This window comes from Procambarus clarkii, chromosome 29 (genome assembly GCF_040958095.1).
Source record: "Procambarus clarkii isolate CNS0578487 chromosome 29, FALCON_Pclarkii_2.0, whole genome shotgun sequence".
Classification (NCBI taxonomy): domain Eukaryota; kingdom Metazoa; phylum Arthropoda; class Malacostraca; order Decapoda; family Cambaridae; genus Procambarus; species Procambarus clarkii.
This window is the reverse complement of record NC_091178.1, coordinates 11,280,453-11,303,174: the sequence shown is the minus strand read 5'-3', so window position 1 is coordinate 11,303,174 and position 22,722 is coordinate 11,280,453. Positions and strand designations below refer to the sequence as shown.

The following is a 22,722-nucleotide window of genomic DNA, read 5'->3' as shown; positions in this document are numbered from 1 at the left end:
CGTTACCTAGTGACATCGTAGAAATACAATTTCTGTAAATTTTATACAGAAGTTTGGCAAATACTTAAATGTGAGTGGTTGGGTCTATGAAGAACGGACTCGCATCGGCCAAGCCTTCTAGTCATATCATGCAATTGTTTTGTTTTTTGTTTACCAGTCGTACAATTTAAATATTCTACCGTCACACTTGTGTTTAGCTGAGAATGAACCCATATAGCAAAGCGAAAGTAATTTTAGAGTTAAATTAACGGAACGTAACTACTTTTGAGTTTCTAACATTGGATATTTCCTGCTCACTGGAGGTCTTAATTTTTTGTTTAATATCCGGCATAGACGTCAGCCTTCATCGTCAGAGATTTATTAACAATGAAGAAAATGTATTGTTTAACCTAGCTTATCCCGGATATGTGCTGCTGCCTGTTGATATTTTCCCGTCTGCTGATAGGTAATATTGTAAATGCCCAGGTTTTTGTGAATTTTTATGAATGCTCAATTTAGCTACTAGTTTTAATAATACGTGACGAGTTGGAGGCAGGTAAGGTCAGCCAGCACAGCCAGGGAAGGTAAGGTTCTGAGGGTAATTACCAGTTTATCATGTTCTCCAACTTCTTGACACCACCTAAGCTTATTCTGACTTATCGGGCTCTTATATGTATTAGAATCATAGACGATACATATAAAACCTCGCACCTGTCCGTGAGTTTAATGATGCAAGCATAACCGTACAAGAAAGTGTTGGAATATTCTATACCACTACGGACGTGTGCTTGCAATTCATTACTCCACATATGATGCGTCGTCTGATTTTAATGACGTAAGAGTTATTGGAGGAATATTTATACAGCTGCATGTGTTGTTGGCTGGTGGATCTGCTGGGTAACTGGGCAAGGTTGGAGCTCGCTATTTTGGGAGTGGTGGGTGTAGCAGGAAAAAAATGCACCTTACATTTGTTTGTGACCTTTCTCGTCTTAAGAATTAACTAATTGCGTTCAGATTTATTTGAAGCGGAGGATAGTGGTCAATAGATTTTCATCCTGACCTTTTGAAAAGCTCTCGATATACCCAAACAAAAGGCTCGTGAGAAAAGTTTAAACAGATGGCAGTGGAGGAGAGATGCTGGATTGGTTAAGGTGTGGTGTTGGATGCCAAGATTTATATCTATAAGGTGTAGTAATAATTCTAATCTTATCCTACAACTTTTCTAGTCTGCGACACCCCGCTTGGATTAATTGCTACAGTTGTGATCATCATAGTAAAGAATGCAAGGAAAGTCTGAAAGGTGTCTAAAATAATCCAAAGCATTAAGGGGAGCATAATTAGACAAATGATTCAGATTATCTTTTTATGCATTGAGTAAGGAGGTAGAATGAATGAAATGTGTAAGTGAAATAAGACTAATTATAATTCTAAAAGTGCCAACCCAAGATAAATATCTTGAATAACTGACTCAAATTGGTCAGGTTTAACGATGAAATTTTATATGCAATACCGGTTGGAAAGTTGTGCTGCAGCCTACAATCGTTATTCGCGGTTGTTTCATTAAACAACTTAGTATATACAAACCAACGCAAAAAAAAAGTCGGTTTTAGAGTACCCTTGATTTAATCTTGGCCAAATTAAGAAAGAAAACAGTTTCAAGCACCACTGTTGAAGGGAAGTATACAGTGAATGATAAGACTTAAGAGGCACCATCCCTACGAAGAACGGCTAAGAAAATTTGATTAAATTTTAAATAAATATGTAGAGGGGAGGATACAAGAGAACACCTACACCAAATTAGAAATTTTTACAAGAGTACCTTCATTTATATAGTCACTTATTCATAAATAAATTGTAATACAATATAAAACATCCATATAAGCTCCGTGTACCACATCCTCCATAGACAACACAAGGTAATACAATCACGCTATATATCGCTGCTGCTTTTGAGAACAGTGAACTTGTACTCTGGATACCAAGTCCCGCAGGAATATTAATAAAATAGCAAATGAATTAGTTGAATGTACTGCCAACTAGTATTAGTAAAACAAACGGCTGAACACGCTCATTGAATACACTATAAGAAATTGGATAAGCATTTGTGTGAATTGGGGTGAATTTAAATAAATTCCACCTAGTGTGGACCAAAAGGCCTGCCGAGGCAACCCATCCTCTTAAAATTACGTCGCTCTTCGTTCGTATGCGCTATGGCCAAAAATGGACGTAATTTGAAATGAAATCGGCTCACGAATATGATGTACTGTCTTGTTTCGAGTCCTGCGGCTTACTTGGTTAGGTTAGGAGAGGTTAACTTTCAATTAACGGTTTTCATGACGTTTTGAAACCTTAGGAGAACTTCTTGCCCTCCTAACCTACCAGAGGACCCTTGCTATTTTGGAGAAAAAAATCCAAAATTTATTTTCGATTATTTTTCATTTTCAAATTACGTCCATTTTCGGTCGTACGGGCAAACGGCCAAATTCAGACGTAATTCATAAGACAGACAGATTGCCCTTGCCCTATAATTCTTATGTTTTATTTATTTATTTAAATATTTATGTTCTTAAATAAACGGCAAAAAATACTGCCATAAAATTCTTCCCACGACAAAAATTGCTCTAATAAGAACAAAGGCAACTGCAGAAGGCCCACCGGCCCATACGAGGCAGCTCCTATCTATAACCACCCAATCCCACTCATATACATATCCAACCCGCGCTTGAAACAATCGAGGGACCCCACCTCCACCACGTTACGCGGTAATTGGTTCCACAAATCAACAACCCTGTTACCGAACCAGTATTTACCCAAGTCTTTCCTAAATCTAAATTTATCCAATTTATACCCATTGTTTCGTGTTAATTCTAAGATATTCTAAGTTACTTCACTTTATCTTAGAATTAGAATTATCTATCTATAAATCTTCACAATTACAGCTGACACAAAACCTGCAAACAACCATTCCACAGTGAATTTGGCCATAATGAACTAAGAGGAGGCTCAAACCGTTAGAATATAATGTTACAAGCAAAGTTTATACTGTTCAGTCTCTTAGGTATAGGTGATTTATTGTTTACAACTATATATGATGACTCGATAAAGAGAGTATAAATACATGATCGGGAGTAATGGTTATAAAATAGAGCCTAGACACATAGGTAGAACTGAATTCTCCATTAGTTTTGTATTCATACATGCAATATAGAGCGAAGTACTTTTAGTAACATATTTAATACATAGTTAAACACAATAATGTCATGTATACCGATTATTTTTTTTTTTTTTGAGCATGATAGCAGGATCGAACCAGACCTGTGTCACCCCAGACGACCACCGTACACGGCCACCGTACCAATGGACCACGATGGCACGATATGATAAAGATTACACAACATGAAGTCCGCCCAAACCCACTAAAAATGGGAAGCACAGATGGTACCAAAGTAATCCAGTACAATTGTAACTTTTGTTATTATTCAAAAAGCGTATGTAACTAATGATATGGCAGTTAGGCATATACATGTGTGAGAAATAATTTGGTGTAAATAGTACAGTCTTGTGTTGACATTATGTAGCGATAACTTAATATGTTTGTACATGACTTGAACTCGAACCGTCGTGTGAGAGATAAGAGTGAGATGAGAGCGGAGCCGGTGCCGTATGGTGGGAAGAATGGTAGGGCTGAGGTGTGCTCAAGGTTAAAATTCACGGTTGTATGTTTCACAAGGTGAGGTGTCTCGGTCGTATGGAACACACAGCACCACTCCTGTGCCAGTATGTCCACTACGGGCTCACCATAGCCCGTGCTTCTTGGAACGTGTTCCGAGTAGCTGAATCTATAACAACAACGTATGGAAGTTAATCTAGTTCATGCGTTGCTTTCACGTGGTACTCTATACTAAGAATGTACTGAATTTAAACAAGCAATTTACTTGTTGTTCTTGAACAATTAAACATAATTCACTTTAAATCAAAATAATTTGGGAAAGTTGCTGCAAATTACAGAAACAAGTACAGTAGTGTAATGTAGCGAGGCATATCATGGTGGCTGTTGCTCAGCTGGCTTAAGGGGACGTGGAAGTTTATCTTATCGTAGTTTCAAATGAGATTTTGTGTGAGTGTAAACACTCTTGAGCATAAGGGAAGAACTAACGGGTCTGCACATTATATTAGGGCCACGATAGCGTTACCTTGTAAATGAATCAAATGACAGCAGGTAATCTTCGATTTGTCACACTATGCTCATTTGACCTTTAGTTCTCAAGTTCTTAAAATCACACCCGTGCACGCACGCTCATGAGCTGGCCCCTGTGCTGTTGATCAAGTCTACCCCCTACCAACAGCACTTAAGACCCCTGGATCCTTGCACATCCAATGTGCGTGCGTGCGTGTGCGTGCATGCATGCGTGCGTGCATGTGTGCGCGCGTGCGAGTGTTAGAGAGAAATATATGTAGTGGACATAATAAAGGAAAATAGATTGTTAGAAAGAAAGGGTCCAATAGCTTTATTATGCAGGCACAAATAGTAAATACACACACTCGCATACTTATGAGTCACAGGGACGTTAGAAATAATTGTTTAGTGTTAGAGTAGTTAACAAATGGAATGGATTAGTAAGTGATATGATGAAACTCCATACACAGCTTCAGATGTAGAAATAACCGAGCCCAATAGGCTCGGGAACCTGTATACCAGTTGACTGAGAGACGGCACCAAAGAGCTCAAGCTCAACCCTGACAAGCACAAGTAGACGAGTACATACAGTGCAATTATGGTGACTCGTAGCCTCGGAGAAGGAAATAAAAGAACAATCGGAGAAAATCTTGTCGTTTGACTACATACAAGTGTTTGCTTCCCCTACCACCCCTTTTTAATATATATTTATATTTTTTATAATTAAAATTTGTATATATATATAATGTAAAAAATATAATAAGAAAAAGACTGTAGCGAAGGTTAATGAGTGAGATGTGGGCGTGTGTGACGTAAGGGACACACCCCCCGTCCTGCAGGTCACGTACACACTCCGGCCACTTCCTGACGTCATTACTTGGACCGCTCACAAACTCGTCCTCATCACATGGGCGTCCATTGGTTGTGTTGTACATTACACGTAAATTTCCTCTTTCCTCATTATCTCTCTTTTTATCCCACGTATCAGCTTCTCGTTAACTAGTTGTGGTTGATGTTTAGCGAGTATACATTGTATACTAACCTGCAAAGTCCATGCGGTTGTTCGTGCCCATGGCGTGTTCGGCCAATGACCTATTTGTGACTGGAGTTCCGTCGTCGTTATTTAATTTATCATAAATATCGTTAATGTTCCCCATTGTGGCAAGTTCTTGTGCGCACGCACGCACACGCGCTGCGTTGCGTGCTCAATCGTTTCCCCTGCTATCTCCCTCCTCACGTTTCTGTACGTCCATGTTTTAACTAGTTGAAGTTCGCGGTGAACCAGTTAAATCTCATCTATTCAACCTGTTTTTCTTCTGTGGCACTCATTAACAATGAACGCCTTTTCTCGATACTTCAAACGCCATTTGTTTAAATAGATTGTGTTTAAATAATAGTAAGCCTTTACATCCATCCTATTGCAAGACACCTCGGGTAGAGTATAGCATAAAGAGGTACAAGGCTTCTTGCCTAAGGTTGACCTTTGCTCAGGCACCCCAAAGCCAGCCGGGACTTACATGTTCGGTTTAGAAAACTTGCTAGGCTGTATATGAAGGTCAGGAGGCGGTCAAGTTCATTACCTGGCTATGAAGCAGTGCCGTAAATGGGTCAATACATTGTAAGCAAAGAGATAATTAACCTTGTCTGGTAATCTCTTTCAAGCAAACACCTGGACGAAGTTAAGACAAGAATACTATAATGTAATCCAGAGTTTTAAACAAATAACACGATACTTATAAGTCATAATGTGATTGCGACATTCTTAGCTATAGTAGTATCTTAAACTAATGTAATATTGAGCTAAAATTCACTAATGTATTTAATGTACGGTATTTTACTTTCATTTCTTGTTTTACATCTGCTGGGCCTGCTTTTACAATCTCTTACGTGAACTGTGCTACATTTACGCTTCCTTTCATTGACCTTCATTCCACCTGATGGTATTAAACTGGATTAGAGCCATTATACACAGTGGCACCCGGATCAGCGCGTGGCTGACTGGCTTGATGCCCTCAAGGCTTAGTAGGGGTTGGGGGGAAGGTTGGTCTAGGGGGAGAGGAATGGTGGTGCAGGTATTGGAAGGACACAGCAGGTGATTTGTTCTCCTCTCCAGGGCGTGTGCATACTTATTAATAGCGACTACAGGGAAGCGAGCAGGTAAGTCCACTACGGGCTCACTATAGCCTGTGCTACTTGCCCTGCTCCTGTGCCAGGTAAGTCCACTACGGGCTCACCATAGCCCGTGCTACATGGAACTTTTGTTCCGAGTAGCTGAATCTAAAACAACAACAACAGGGAAGCGTGGTTTAGCTCCTTATGGCCTGCCTATACTAAATTGATGACTGATTATTGCCGCCGGAGACGGCTAGTTTAATGTGTACCCTTGTACTCATCATGTGATCGGTAGTGCAAAAAAGGATTACAGCTAGCACAAATGATCTTAATCAGACCTCGGCGGAGATTTTTACATTAACAATTACAACTAACCTGCATACCTTGCACGTAAAATATGATCTAGTTACAACAAAAATAATTACAATATCTATGTATTTATTAGCTTTGCATTGTATCTGGTTTTTTATAATTTCACGTCCCTGACGTTTTAATTCTAATTGTTGGTCACATATGGCAGCTGAGCACGCTAATGAGGAAAGGTAAGGAAATATTCGTGCCCTGTATGGGTGGTCAACAACCGAATTGTACTAAAAGAATAATTAACTTTAAATCCAGATTGGACAAAGAATTTGACCGCCAGAATAGTTTAATTATAACGCAACACGTACAACAAAAAGTAATAAGCGAGGTATAAAGAGCTAGACCTCACTTCCCCTGTAGTCAGATAAGTACTAATAGGTAATTTCCTGTTACGGGTATAAGTATTTCCTCACATTTCTTCAGCTCGACGGGGGAGACATCTCCCGTCACGCAGGGTGCAGTCGCACCTCCACAGATCTCCAGTATTAGCTCTTGATACTGGTAATGGCTCAAAAGGGCCACCACTTACGAGCTATTCATGCCCGTGCCACCTTTTGGGTGGCTTAATCTTCATCAATCAATCAATCTTCAGCTCATTTGCGTTTCCCCGTCTCTTGGAGCTGGAGTTCCCTTGTATTTACTTATGAATCGTGGATGGAGATGGCTTCCACTACGCGGGAAGTATGTCGTATGTCAAGGGGTCACATATATGTGGTCCCTTGACATACTTTTATGTGTGATTTTTTTCCATATGGTTTTTCACACTTTCATGTGACATTCTAGTATTGAGTAACGAGTCTGGGAGACGTTGAAGTCAGCAGTGATGCAATCAGCACAACAGTCTGGGTCACTGGCCAGCACCACACACTCCGACCTTGCCTTTATGAACTATGTGTTTAGCACATCTCTAACCCTGTCCATGGAGGACAGAAGAAAATTTATATATGCTGATTAGCATTGTAAATGTGTGGCCACGTCTGTGGTAGAAAATAATAATAAAAAAAGCTACCTTTTTTTCTTTTCTCTTAAATAATATACAGTATAAATATCATATATACATCAATTTAAAAGGAAAAATACCGCATTACGTATTGTTCATATAATTCAGTAAAGCAGTGTTTCATATCATTACAGAGCATGAGCCTTAAACCCCAAATGTTATACTTGTTCCTGCCTTGCAAGAACTTCAATATTTTGTCTGCTAAGTAACCCTCCTGCCTACTTATCCACACACAAAAATGTAAAATGCATTATCAACTGTCTCGAGCCAAGCTATGACCTTGTGTGCTCACGTGTTCACTCAGAATGTAATGAATGTTCTGAGAATGTTTTCACGAGGACACTCGTGTAAAATAGTTTACTTGCTAGAATCGCTCAGCACGTCGAGGAGTGATACGTGATAATTTCCTTGACTGGACGGTCAAGCCTGGCTTGTTAAAAGCCCCTCTTCTAGTCAAAGCCTTGACTAGTACTTTCGCTGGAGCTCGTAGCCTTTTCCCTTGCGCTTGGCTGTTCCAGTTGGGGGTCTGCAGAGGCTAAATTTGTCAAAGGTTAAATGATTAGTTGATTAAACAACACCAGTGGCCTCTTTATTTTTCTAAATATCATAAATTAATTAATGAACCCTTCGGTTGCCAAATTTAGAACCGGTTGTTTTCGTTGTTGAACGATCTCGACAACGACTTAAGATTTCTTAAACAAATTTTCTGCTATTTTTTTAATTATCGAGAATTTTAGGTTTGTTTAATATCTTGACCATTTAAATATAAAAGTGAGTAATTGTCAAACGAAGGTACTGAGTCAGTATGGGTATATAGCTCCCGTACAAGCTACAGGAGAAAGAAAGGTAATTACAGTATTACAATACTAGTAAAGTTGGTTATAGAGCAGAAAGACGCAAACTTGGATACATTAAAATAAATTAGTACTGTATATCTAATAAAGGAGTGCGTGTATATGTAATTATAGCTGATATATAAGGGAATCACTTGGAAAATTTACTTTCATCCTGAAAATCTGGACATTGAACAAGAAATGGTGTACGTGTGAGTGAAACAGGACTGTGTGTGTAGGTTCTTTCAATTAAATTACTATTAGTCAAAATATTATGGCCAATATGCAAGCGAGTTACCAAGTTCCACATAAACAATTGTAATATTTATAACCCTTAGAGAATAAATGCGAAGGTTAAAACATCATTTTAATCTGTGTATACTTTGTGAATACTGTAACAGATCTTGAAAGAAGGCAGCGCAGAGATAAACATCGTCACAACAAAACTCTTATAAAATTTTATACACTAGAATGTATACGAATTAATCGTTTGGCAGTTTGCTAAGTTACTCGGGCCCCCCCCCCCCCCCCCGCGCTTCCTGATTGTGCTTGTGACATCACCAAACTTCCTGGTACACACTTCCTTGATCATTCTGAATGTGAGAAGGGCACTCAGTGAGGAGTGAGTGAGGCGCAACTGTGACGTATGGTGGTTACGCTCTTGCTGTTTTAAACTGTAGTAATGTATATATTATACTCGCTAGGGCAGCTATACTCGGCAGGACAAGAGATGTTGATGTAACAATGACTCCTCGTCCTCCGTTGATTTAACGTTACTCTAGCATGATTTTCCCGCTAGGTATGGATGCCATGTGCAATTTAACTGCGGATATAATATGTTACTGCCGTCATATCTATTGGCCTCAAATAATACATTTTAATTTCATAACATAGAATTTGGATAGAGATTGCGAGAGTTGTGTATTTTAAGCGTTTATTTAGTTGTAATTAAATCTGCGAAAGTTGTGGCATCACAGATTATATAATAATTTTGCCACCAGACGTGCTCAGAATGTTGAACTAGATTTGCTGCTGCTAGGCCACTTGATGTTTGGATGTTCCCAGGCTCTCAGAGCCAGGATGTATTGGGAGTTGTAGTTTGATTGCCATTATTAGAAGGATATGGACATCCTTCACACGGATGCTGCCTGACAGTGGGGGGGGGGTCTGCCAGTGGTTACGTCTGTGTTTACCGTTAGTCTTTATATGTAACTTCACTTATAACTTCAAATGTTAAGTAATAACTGTACTTGATATCTCGGAAGTGCTGCTATAGTATTTTGTTTTATCGTGTATTATTTGAAGTTAACGATATTAGTGGTATTATTGCGTTATGTAATTTATTTATTTTAGTGTAATGCAGTTATAATTTATTGCATTTGACGTATATATTGTGTATAGTAAGTCGGATGTATATCTAATAAATTCAGCCATAAACATGGATATGTTTTAAAAATAGTAGTAATAATTTTGAAAATATTTCGTGTATGTGATAAAGGAACCCATCCTCCTTATTTAGGTAGGTATTATTGTGATAGGTATTACTAAGCCTTTAGATAGTATAACGACTACTAGGGAATTCTTTTAATATAAATGAAGCTAAAAAAAAAAACTTAAATATTCCTAGGCCTAGTATAGCGCACACATGTACTATATATCAGGCCTAGGAAGGTTATGTTAGGTTTAGTTTGTTAAAGCAACACACGTAAAAATAGTTTTCCGCTTTGTCCAACACAATAGTTCAGATTCCTACTTTCGCTGTACATCGGTATATATACTATGGTCCTCCTCGTTACTAATAAGTAACACCAAAACATGGGGATGGGCTGGATAAAGGTATATAGAAGTAGGAGGGGGGGCTATTCTTGTCACCTGAGTCAGTGCGGTTCCCCATCATTGGGGCGCTGGGCTGATGTGTTGGATAAAAGGGTGAGGAGGATAACGGTGCGCGCCCCACTTTTTGAGAGCGAGAGTGAGTCTAGCCCTGCTGACGCTGACTTGTACAAGGTCACAGAGTACATTAAGTTTTCGCGTGCTCCTCTCCTCCTCCCTTCCCTATCCTCCCCTTCCCTCCTCTCCTCGTCTCTCCGCCCACTCCAAATGTCTCATTCCTCTCTTTCTTCCCCCCTTTCCCCCCCCCCCTTCTCTTTAAGAACATAAGAACAAGGTAACTGCAGAAGACCTGCAGTTATTCTCTTTCCTTTTCCACTTTCCATCCTTTGTTACAAATGTCTTGGGGAAGAGAATGAGAAATGGAGACCAACAAGAAAGGGGCGGGGTTTGGGGGAGCCGGGAAGGTGCTAGTGTGCAATAAATTAGAGATAACCTAAGTTTCAGTTTAGTTCGTAGCGAAGCAAGTTACTGCGCTGATAAGATAGTTACATAGTTTAACATATCTGTACATAAATAAAAAATCGCTTCATAACTCATCGAACTTAACATCACAACCTTAGGCTAACCTCAAGAGGTCATAACACAAAGAGTAAGAGTTTTTCATATATATGCACCACAAACCCATCCAGTGGGCGGCAGTGGAAAAGTTACAATCACCTGCATGCACCCAAGGAGAGAGGAATATCACGCCGTGAAATAAACAGTAAACATGCTCAAGGATGATCCGAGGTTCCAGTATTGGACAACCATGGTAGCTGGAAACTTTTTTTTGCCATGCGGAAGTGGGTGCATGTGAATTAAATGTAGATATATAATCAGTACAGATATGGACAACTTGTATACATACAGTGTTGGATGTAGTTGAAGCCGCTGATTGACATAAATAAGCGTTGATACTTTTGGCTTGCCTTAGGTTGAGGTCGAGGTCGTTGTCCTCTCAAGTATCGATCGTCTGCTTAGCTTGCCTGAACTGTCTCGCTCTTTCTCCCATTCCTTGCCCTTTCTTCCATTTCCTTGCCCTTTCCTCCCTCTTCAACCGTACAGTTACATCCCTCCTTCATTACACAGGTGTATTCATTGCGACAGTGGGTTACATCCCCCACTGTTACAGGTTTTACCCCCTTTCTCCTATCTTCAGTTGATAAGATGCCTACCGATTTTTGGCAAGTGCGCTGTTTTTTGTTCAAACACTGTTTGTTTCTTTTGTTTGTGTTCATTTGATTCCTTGATTGCTCTTTTGTGTTCTGTGGCAATGTGGAAATTCACTTTTTTACTAGTTTTACCCTTATCCTCTCAGTTTTCCCATCCTCTACATTATGATGATCCCCTCTTCATCCTAATTAATGTTACCCCCTCTTGCTCCTAATGCCCCCCCCCCCTCCCTTCTAATGTTTCCCCTTGTCTCTCCTAATGTTCTACTTTCTTATATTCCCCTACCTACTAATCCTTCTAATAGCACTTTGTCATTCATCACCTAATGGTCACTTCCCTTTTATTCATTATCTAATGGTCACTTCCACCCATTCATCATCTAATGGTCACTTTTCCCTATTCATCATGTAATGCTTGATTTTTCCTGTTCAACATCTAATGCTCACTCTCCCCATTTATCATCTTATGATCATGTTTCACCCTTAAAATGGGAACCATTCCTGTCTTCCTAATGGAAAACTCTCAATGAAGATGCTTCTTCCCTTCATATCATCTCGCTCTTTTCATATGTGGTATGGCTGAAGTATACTTGGGTCCCCATAGTTCACAAGGGTAATTTTAATTTCACTGGTATGTAATATGAAGGTCCGGCCATGCTTGCTTAACCCACATGCATGACCTTTGTACCAAACTAATAATTACCCCATACCCTTGACTCGGGTAGCCAGAAATACACTGGTGCCTGTCAATATATTAATCAGATAGATATTATCTTCTGAAGTTGTTACAAGTACTGGTACTTGTATTATCTAGTGAAAGAAAGCCAATTTTTAGAACCTAAAGAGACTTTGTGTCTTTTGCTGATCGTTCGAAGCTGTTATAAATTGGAGTAATATTTATTTTTCAGTGTTGTTTAAAGCTGTGTTGTAAGACTTTAGAACATGGTGTAGATAAGATAAAATCATCCATGTAATATATCTGCTCTTCAGGGAAGAATAGCATGTTGTTTAAGATAACCTCATATTTTTATGTGCTAGGCTTCCCAGTAAAACTCCCTTGTGAAAATGATATAAAATGTTTACAACAAATGCTCAGCACTCATCACAACAAAGCAACAGAAATAGTGATGCAGCATACTCATGTGAAGTTATCAAGCATATGGTTTGTCTAGCTAATTTATTTACCAACGGTAGTAGTGTAAATATCCAGAATACTGTACCTGAAAGGAAAGTACAGGTAGTGAATGATTAAGCTTTCATTGCTATTTGGATTTTATCAAATTTTGCCAAAGATATGATGAAACTTTAATTGCTACACTTGTAAGAAATTATGTACTGTACCTTAATTATTCCTGGTATAATGATTCTTTTTGCATCATTATTTTTCTTGCATTTCTATGCAATATTTTGAGATCTTTTCTTCATATTGATTTGAAGTTATAGCATCATGGTAAAATGAAGGTTTCTATTGAAAGAGGGCACTGTAGAACCCGGGGAGGGGGGGGAGCATTTTAAGAATATCTTTATATGGAACAGTATGAAATAATGAGTTGTAAAATAATTTTACAACTCGACACTATTAGTGTATTTTGGGATGTTATACTATACATTCTGGACATGATAGATTAGACCACACTAGGTTCATTTTGGTTAGGAAAAAAGTTAGGTGTGGTTATGCTTTTAAGTTTGAAGAACTGACTGAGTCAAAAACATTTCTCCTGGTTTTTAATGTGCCATATAATGTATCAGACTGTAATTTAACATTACCCTGATCTTCCATCTTATACAGAATTTTTAATTGACAGGTGAAAATGCTACCAACAGTGATTCATTCTTGTTCCTACGCAAGGAGTTGCCAGTGCGACTTGCAAACATAATGAAGGAATTCCATTTGTTGCCGGAGAAGCTCCTTCACATGCCATCTGTGTGTATCGTGCGAGACCTTTATCGTATGAGTTTTATGGACCTTCTTGAGTTTGAGAATGGCAGTTGCTCCAACTCTTCTATTCTTGACAGGCAAGTATAGTACGATATTTCCAAGCATTTTGTTAATATACTGTAGTGTACTGTATGTATGTAATCAATTTATTAGCAATAATTGATGAATACTGTATGAAATTTTCACAAACAATAATATAACTGCAATAACAATATTTGTTTTTGTAAAGGATTAATGCTGAAGCCTATCTTTACTAAAGGTTTAGTCTTGTCTATTTACCTACACCTAGCTCACACACTTCTCATATACAGTATGTTCTATAGTGTCTTTCCGATTACTTTTTCATTGATTGTTTTAGCACATTTATCATGTTTTGATAAGCATTAAAGCTTATTTTTAATAAAAAAAATTTAATTTCACACCCACTGCAGCTATTACCACAACCATTACAACCACCACCCTCAGACTTGGTACATTCACAGCACAGTGTTCATTACATCAACTTGTATTCTCTCTGTACTCAATATAGAATGTTGTCCTTTTTATCTCCACCCTGCATTCATTACACCACCCTCTTGATATCCTGAGATATTCCTGCCTGAAGTTAACTTTCTCGGTTGCCTTTATGCAATAAAACCTGCCTACTTCTTTCATTACTATACTTCATTCCTCAATTTGTCTTAGTTGAGGAGCTGTACAGCTAGTGGGTACATTTAATAAATATTTTGTGCTTAAAAGTGAGTTATGTACACAAAATGGTTTTCCTGTAAATATAATTGCTATATCACAAATTAGTATGAATTAGCATAAGACATCTTTTGTTATATTACTGAACTAAAAATATTGATGACTTATAATGTGTAATACTAGGAGTCTACAAATTATTCACCCCATTATAAGCCTTAATATATTAATTATTCTGGTTTACTGATGTATTTCCTGAGCTGTAGTATTGTACTTAAATTAAAACAAAAATGTCTTATTCAGTATTATTAAATACGGCAACATTTTAAGATGGCTCCTATATGAATATACAAAGACTTATAGTTTTGTGAATAATTTGTTAACACTGTACATCCACAGATATAACTGTGATTTATATCTTTTCTACAGTACAGTTCTGTATACAGTAATAACTTTTAAATATTATTTTTTTGGAATATGTTTCATTTTGTATGAAGCTGAACTTGATCACCCATTTTGAAGATGAAAATGTAGCTTATAATAAGCAATTTTTTTTTCCACAGGTTCACCGACACATTATTAAAAATTCGTAATCGCCACACTGATGTGGTAATGACAATGGCTCAGGGAGTGTTAGAGCTGAAGGATGCTCACTCTATTAATGCCAACACAGAAGGCCAACATCCAGTATTTCCTCGACAGATTTTACATGAATCGCATCTCCATCAGGATGCTTATCAACCAGCACAGTAAGTTTTGACTTATGTTACACCTGCTTAATTACGTAATATTTAAATAACAATTAAATAGATCTCTTTAAAATAGTATATAATTACTAGGTACAGCATATCAAATTAGAGCTTATTCCAAAGTGGTTCATGTTCATTGCAACAGCTTTCCACTAAGCTAACTAAAGGCATTCACAAGTTATATGGAATTACAGTATAGTGTAGTTTTATTCCATTATTACAGATTTGACACATGAAGTGGAGAGGCATCACCCCAGAGTAGATAAAATAGCAGTACAGTATTTAGAAAGTTGGTAAATGTTAAAAAATAACACAGGACCATTTACCATTATTTATTAAATATGGCATAGCATCACAGCTACACTCTAACAAATTACTCGTAGCAGCACCCTATTGCTGCATAAGACTAGGTGTATAATGTTCTTCACGAGTTATATGCAGAGATATCATTTATTATGTTTCCACAAACTGTAGCTAGCTATGCTCCATCTCAACATCTGCACAGATCGTACTCGTTCCTCATTCACTCTCTTCACCAGTCTATCTTGTACATGGCCAAACCATCTTCATATGCTTTTCAGTCTTAGTTATTAAATTTGTATTAATTTCTCTTCTCCAAACACCTTGCAGCTTCTTAGTGTCCATTTCCACTGCTTTATTTCTTTATTTTCGTACTCCTGACACACCAATATCTCTTTCATACATAATAGTTTCACTATTCATAGCAAAATATAATTTTCTTGGCACGAACAACACATGCACAACACACCTACTCTATAACAATTTAGTTTTCTGTTTTAATTACAGAACCAGCAAACATTCACTAATGCCAACTTTCTGCATATTTTTAATATAATAATTTTTTGTCAATACAGTACAGTACTATATCTCAGACTTGTCCAAAATGTTGTTTGATGTATTGTTGTATGCTTATAAAAGTTTTCAGATAGTGGAACAGTGGAATAGTGTTTTCACTTCTGTTTAATATACTGTACATTTTGTGCTTTGGGTTAGTATTGTACGTGTATCTCGGTATTTCTTTAGATTAAATTAAAAAGATGGTAGAGTAATATGTTCTTAGTCAAATGTCGATACCCATACAATCTTATACATATGCAATCATGAAACATTCTTTTTATTTCAGCCATACTCTTTGGTGAAGGTGTCAATGCTCAGAATCATATAGGATGTATAGATCCTCACTGTGATGTTGTTCGTGTGATAGAAGATGCATATGCCAATGCCCGCTTTCTTTGTGACCAGTATTATCTTGCATCCCCAGAACTTGTACTAAGATATCATAATGGTAAGTGTAGTAGTTTACTATAAAAACTTAGTACTGTATAGAATAAAATTTGATGACGGATAATTTTGTAACCATATACAGGTGGTTGCAAAATGGTTTTGTACAAATGAGGCAAATCAAATTAGAGCAGAAGAAATGGATGATCTTTAAAGTATGTAGTGTTAGGAGTACAAAGTAAGGAATGAAAATATGGATGATGTAGAATGCAAAAGCCATAAATTTCAAGGCTGAGAAAAGTGTACCGAGACAATTTGGCAAGTCAAATTAATGCATGATACTGTAGTAGATTGGTGAAGTGTTTGCAGACAGCCTAAAGCTCCTGCAAATGTTTCTTGTTGAATGTATGGAAAATTGAACCCTCTTAACTTTTGCTTTTGTTTATACAGTATTTCCATGACTGGCCAAGCTGGAGTTTTTGAGAGTTCATTTTCATTTTTTTTTTTTTAAGTAAATAAGTGTTGATTCCAAATAATACTTATACCGTAATATTAAAATTTGCAAAGTGACGCTAAAATTTTTATTATTTTACTAACAATTAATACAAACTAAATTACATTTATCTAGATACATAGTTCTGATTAATTTTTCTTTACTTTAACCAGTGATAAGTAGATATGAATTAAGGAATCCATCTAAATAATACTTAATCATTGAAAATTTCATAATTATTCAATAAATTATTTTCATTAAAGACTGATCTTTTCAAAGTTTATCTGTTGTTATATCACTTGGTTTGTGGTCTTTAGCGACACTAATGGTAGAATGATTTGCTCACTTGCACCCACAGAAAAGGACAAGGCGACAAAAACTATAAAAGAAGCTGGAGCTCCAGGTACTGTATCTGCTTAAACTTGTTTACCTGTTTTGTATACATTTTTGTGAGCTTAAGCCAGCTCCTTGCTATAGATAAGCAGAGAGCACAACTGAATCTGCATTTTTATAATTGGTGCATTTGATTGGGACTAGGTGCATTTTTATGTTAAAATATAATAATCTATTTGTGCCCAATAGGGATAAAATTTAATTAACTGGTGTGTATAGCAGTCAAACTTGAGTTAGTATGGCAGTTAAATGGACCAGTGAATGATTGTGTTAGTGCTTTTCTTTAAGAATTTTATTAATGAAATGCTATGCATGCTAGTGGTTTTGCAAGAATGTAAGGACACCCATGTTATGTACTCTCACAACCCAATGTACCCTCTTGTATATAAACAATGTAGTTAATGTATAGGAACAGATTCCTGAAAATAAGTTGCAAGTTGCGGTTGTTGCTTTGATCATTTATATTTATATCCCCAATTACTTTACATATGCATTCCCTACTTTTGGCTTCACTTAATGAATCTTCATGTCTGTGTGTGGGGTCAAATATATTAATGTCAGGGTGGCTGATTATTTTAACAAATTTATTAGAAAAAATTTGACAAAAACAAATGATTAAATTTTGTAGTACAGTATGTAGTTTACAGGTTCCGATAAAATTTGTTCTGAAAGCGCCGTTCTTCCTTTCTTGGTTATAGATCAAGGAAGGGCACTTCTCTCTATTAAATAAAATTTTGAATGCAAGTACTGTATAGTATTACAGTACATATTTTTAACTGTTGAATTTTAAAGATTACTATATTTAACTTTTCTCATTTCGATACAATTCTACCATTGTATGTGTTCACAAGTAATACTGTTTGGCAAGCTGATGTGCAAATCATTTTATCACTAAAGTTTTGTACATTATTTATGACTATATATGTCCATGCCCAAAGGAATATTACTGATAAGTTTAAATATTAATAAAATGCATAAAACATTAACCAAAACCAATAATAGCTCAAAACCTATACTGTACACAAAATTACCAAAACGGATGTTTCTAAGTCACAAGTCATAGTATGGCCTTCAAACCCCCTTTTTTTTGGGGTGGGGGATCTGATGCCTCCCAATGCCATATGCAGGAATATATTTCATAATATTGTTTGTATTGCATTAGATATGCACTGAATAGGGACCAGGAATATCTTTGTTTTGGTATGAACAAAACTGGTCTTGTATTTTGCTACCTCTGGGTTAATCACTCTAAAATGCAGAGCCAAGTACAGTGGTACCTCAGTTTGCGTATTTAATCCGTTCCCAGAGACGGTATGAAAACCAATAATTTACACATTTTTCCATAAGAAATAATGTAAATTGAATTAATTCATTACATACCCTCCAAATTTATTGACTAAAAAATACATTTTATACAGAATAATACTCTTGGGTACCTTACCTTTATTGTGGACTCTTGTTGGCATATGGAAGACAGTGATGCAGGGGGGAGGAGGAGAGGTGTTTGGAACGGGAGTTCCATCACATTATAACAGCAATGATGACATTTCTGGGTACTCTCTCTCTCTTATGTTTTACAGGCATACCACTAGGACCTAGTTGTGGCTCACTGCTTGCTTGTCTTACTAAGAATCTGTCTATAGACACTTGTTTTTCCCTACATTTTATCACTTGTCTGTAATGAGACATCACATTATCTCGCTATGAATGATCTCTTGTTTTTCCTCTATCGTCATCCTCACAACTATTTTCTTAGGTTGAACATTACCACTGACTTTCTTGGAACCCATGGCATTATATATAATAAGAACTTTTATGTTCACAAACAAAAAAAAAGAACAAAAACACTGATTCTTCACAAAGAATTAAAGTGTGATCATCAATAGTCGGAAGACACTGGTAAACTGCAAGCGCCACGCGGTCAGTAGACCCATACGTGTATAAACAAATTCTGAAAACTGAGGCAAATGACAAGAACCAAATAAAAAAAATTTGAAGAAATTTAGTACGAGAACCGAAAAATACAAAAACGGCGGCATACGAAAACAGAGGTTCCACTGTACTTGGCTTAACAGAAAATAATGTGGAAGTTAATTAATAATACTGTAATAGTTTTGTTGACAGAAATTTACATAAATTTATCACAAATTACTTTTAAATTTTTAATAGCCTGGGGCCAGATTCACGAAGCAGTTACGCAAGTACTTACGAACTGTGTACATCTTTCCTCAATCTTTGATGATTTTGGTTATATTTATTAAACAGTTTACATCCATGAAAACATTCTATTCAACTGTTGTTATTGTTATAAACAGCCTTCTGGTGCTTTAGAGATCATTAACTGTTTAATAATTGTAAACAAAGACGCCAAAGATTGAGAAAAGATGTACAGGTTTGTAAGTGTTTGCGTAAGTGTTTGCGTAACTGCTTCGTGAATGTGGCCCCAGGTTTGTATTAAATACAGTACAGTATTCAGAATACTTTTCTCATTCACAATTTAGTGGTTTGGTATTACATTAAATTTGAAAGTAAAAATGCAGCAAGGCTTAGTCCCTTTGACTGAACTAAATAATTCAAAAGGAATAACTTCAGTTTCTGCATGTGAAAATGTGACCAGTATGCCATAGACAGAAGGAAAAGATTGGTATTCTGAAGTATTTATTCAGTTAAAATACACTGAGTGGACTAATGTGAGAACTTTTACATTTTTTCTAGCTGAAAAAACGCCTGCTACAGTTGTGTACGTTCCATCTCATCTTTATCACATGCTTTTCGAACTCTTCAAGAATAGTTTACGAGCCGTTGTTGAGCATTATGGGACAAGTACTGATGAGTTCCCTCCTCTAGATGTGCTTCTAGTCATGGGTCATGAGGATCTTACTATTAAGGTATGTATTGATTTTGTAAAAATATTAATGTTGTCTTGTGTGTTTAGTAATACATGCACAGTACTGTATATTATTGCATTATACTAGTCTTAATTTTTTTTTTTTTGTGGGGGGGGGGGGCAGTCAAATCTTTTGTGTACTGTTTATTACGCAGAAAGCTTGGACTAATGCTAAATATACAGGTATTGTTTTAAAAAATAATTTAGTTTTTGTAACTGATAAATGAAGTATTTTAAACTTGTAATATGAATAGCTTAATAAATAGTGGATATGATCAATTTATATAAAAAAATAGTAATTGAATGCCATTGACACAATAATTACTTGGGAGGAGTGTGAATTTTATAAGTACATACATAGGCAGACACAATTCTTGATCTGTGTAGAATGCATTCCTGGAAAACATTATGGTAATGTTATCTTTATATGTGGAAATATGGATACATTCTATAGATCTCCAAAAGTTCCCCCCATCCCATTCCTAATCCTTATCCTGTAAGGATAAGGATTAGGAATGGTTCCAAATTAGGTTCCAAGTGCTATAAAGTCTTAATAGCTTGGCACTTTCTCCTGAGAGTTCTCTTCCTTATCCTCCTCTTTTCTATAAAATTTGTACCTAAACACATACATTAAATACTTCCATTACTTTCTAACCACAAATACAGTGTATAATGTAGTTGAGTGCTTATAAGGTGCTATGTTGCCAGAATGTAATTAAAAATGCTTTACAATTCATGCATTTTAATAATACATAATTAATTAATTTTTAATAATTAATTTGTTTCCAGTTTCCACCTTTACCTTCTAGTTCTATTTTCTGTCATCTGGATCAACCTGTAAAGTTATAATGAAGATACTTATGTGGTAAGAGTAAGTATCATTAAATGTAATGTAAGACTTGGTAAAGTTCAGTTGAATGTTACTTTTCAGTTAAGTGACCAGGGTGGTGGCATTCCCCGAAGCCAGATGGACTTGCTCTTCAACTACATGTACTCCACTGCACCACAGCCAGCTGCTTCTGGGCTGGATACACCTCCCTTGGCTGGTTATGGCTATGGTCTTCCACTCTCAAGATTATACGCTCGCTACTTCCATGGGGACCTGATGCTAACATCCTGTGAAGGTTATGGAACTGATGCCATAATCTTCTTGAAGGTAAATACAAATTTGAGAACATTGTGAACATAGTACTTACTGTATATGCAAAATGTAAAGAGAATGTGAAGTTGCATGCTATTTTTTGGCAAAAGCTGCATTAGTTTATTTGAAATGTACTTTTAACAAATCCTTACTTTTAGCATATATATCTCCATATTCATAATCCTCTTTCATTTTTTAGGGCTTTTAGACAGGTTAAGAAGAGATTCTCAGTCTTTCACCTGTCTTAAATTAGTAACCCTTTCATAAAACTCAAGTTTATCAGGCATAACTTCACCCTTCTAAAATCTTATTGCCCCCCCCCCCCCCTCTCCATCTCTTCCTGCTTTTTTTTTCCAATGTTTAGTAAGGAATATTAGTACAGTATTTTGTAAATTGTAACCATGACTCGTCTGGAACATTTCCTTGAGGGTTTATATGTTTTTTATATGTTTGTGTTTTCTGGAATGCACACTGGAAAGTATGAACAGACTGCAGGAGTGAGCAAAACAAAAAATTCTACTAGTTAAATTACCACAATTTTAGTAATGAGCTTTGGCAAAAGGGAAGAGAGGCCAGAAAAGCAATAAATTTTAAAAGGGAAGTGGTTAATCTTCACTATGCAAAGCTGTTTTTGTCCATGAATTTAAAGTGCTATTTTCTAATTTGCTTATGCCTTCAAAGTACTGTATATAAAATGCTATTATTACCTTTAAACTTTGCTTTGACCTTTGCCTTAGACAGCCTAGGGAAGATATCTTTACAAAATGCCACGGCTGTAGATAAGGAGTTGGCTGCCTTCAAGTACCTTTAAAGATATCACCTCTTAAGTTATCTGCAGCATAGATCAAAGCAAAATTTGAAGGTACAGTAATGTCATTTCTGTACTTTGGCGGGATAATTAATTAGAAAATACCACTCGTTACCCAGGGACAAAAAAAAATAATTAATAATGTTGCATACAGGAGAGAGAGAAATCTTGAGTGGATGTAACATTTGAGGCATGTAGTAATAACACCTGGTAAATAACAAGACAGGTACCTGGAGCATACCTGGAGAGGGTTCTGGGAGTTCTTCTACTCCCCAAGGCCAGGCTTGATTTGTGATAACTTGGTCCAACAAGCACAAGAGACCAGAGAAATGAGCTATAAAGATGGGCCATGTGAAAAAAAAAAACTTATGACATTGAAAGAGGAAAAGGTGAAGCAATATGATCATAACATACAGGATTCTGAAGGAAATAGGCAAAGTGGATATAGACAACTTTTTTTTCTAGGTGAAGGACAACAGAATGAGGGGGAGTAAGTGAACGTTAGGGAATAAGATGAGCCAGAGAAATATAAGAAATTACTGGTATGCAATGTGAGCTCGAACCAGAGGGTAGAAGCAATCTCCGTTCATAGTTTCAAGGGAAAATGTGTGTGCAGGAAGATCAGAAGGTATAAATACATCGGATACATTTAACTTTGAAATGGGATGATAGATCTGGATCTTTCTTCTTGTAAAACACAACTAGGAAAGTCACCAGACACTAGCACCAAAACATCCACACTTATTCACTTACTTCCTCTGTCCATTATTTGTATTGAGGCTGCAGTTGAAACACTTTAGATTCTAGAGGGTTCATGACAATGTCTTGGTAGGGTGTTGAGTTCCAGTGTGCTTGTGTTAACCTCACACCTCTCTTAT

The 22,722-nt window shown here is 36.7% G+C and overlaps 1 protein-coding gene across 1 annotated transcript in view; it reads left to right on the top strand.

The window, feature by feature from the left end:
* Positions 1 to 22,722, top strand: part of LOC123765056 (pyruvate dehydrogenase (acetyl-transferring) kinase, mitochondrial) — a 39,704-nt gene that overhangs the window by 11,989 nt on the left and 4,993 nt on the right. Inside the window, 7 exon segments of the mRNA XM_045753468.2 lie at positions 13,314 to 13,524; positions 14,695 to 14,806; positions 14,808 to 14,880; positions 16,025 to 16,186; positions 16,974 to 17,018; positions 19,724 to 19,896; positions 20,827 to 21,051. Of these exon segments, the coding sequence (XP_045609424.1) occupies positions 13,314 to 13,524; positions 14,695 to 14,806; positions 14,808 to 14,880; positions 16,025 to 16,186; positions 16,974 to 17,018; positions 19,724 to 19,896; positions 20,827 to 21,051 (1,001 nt within the window).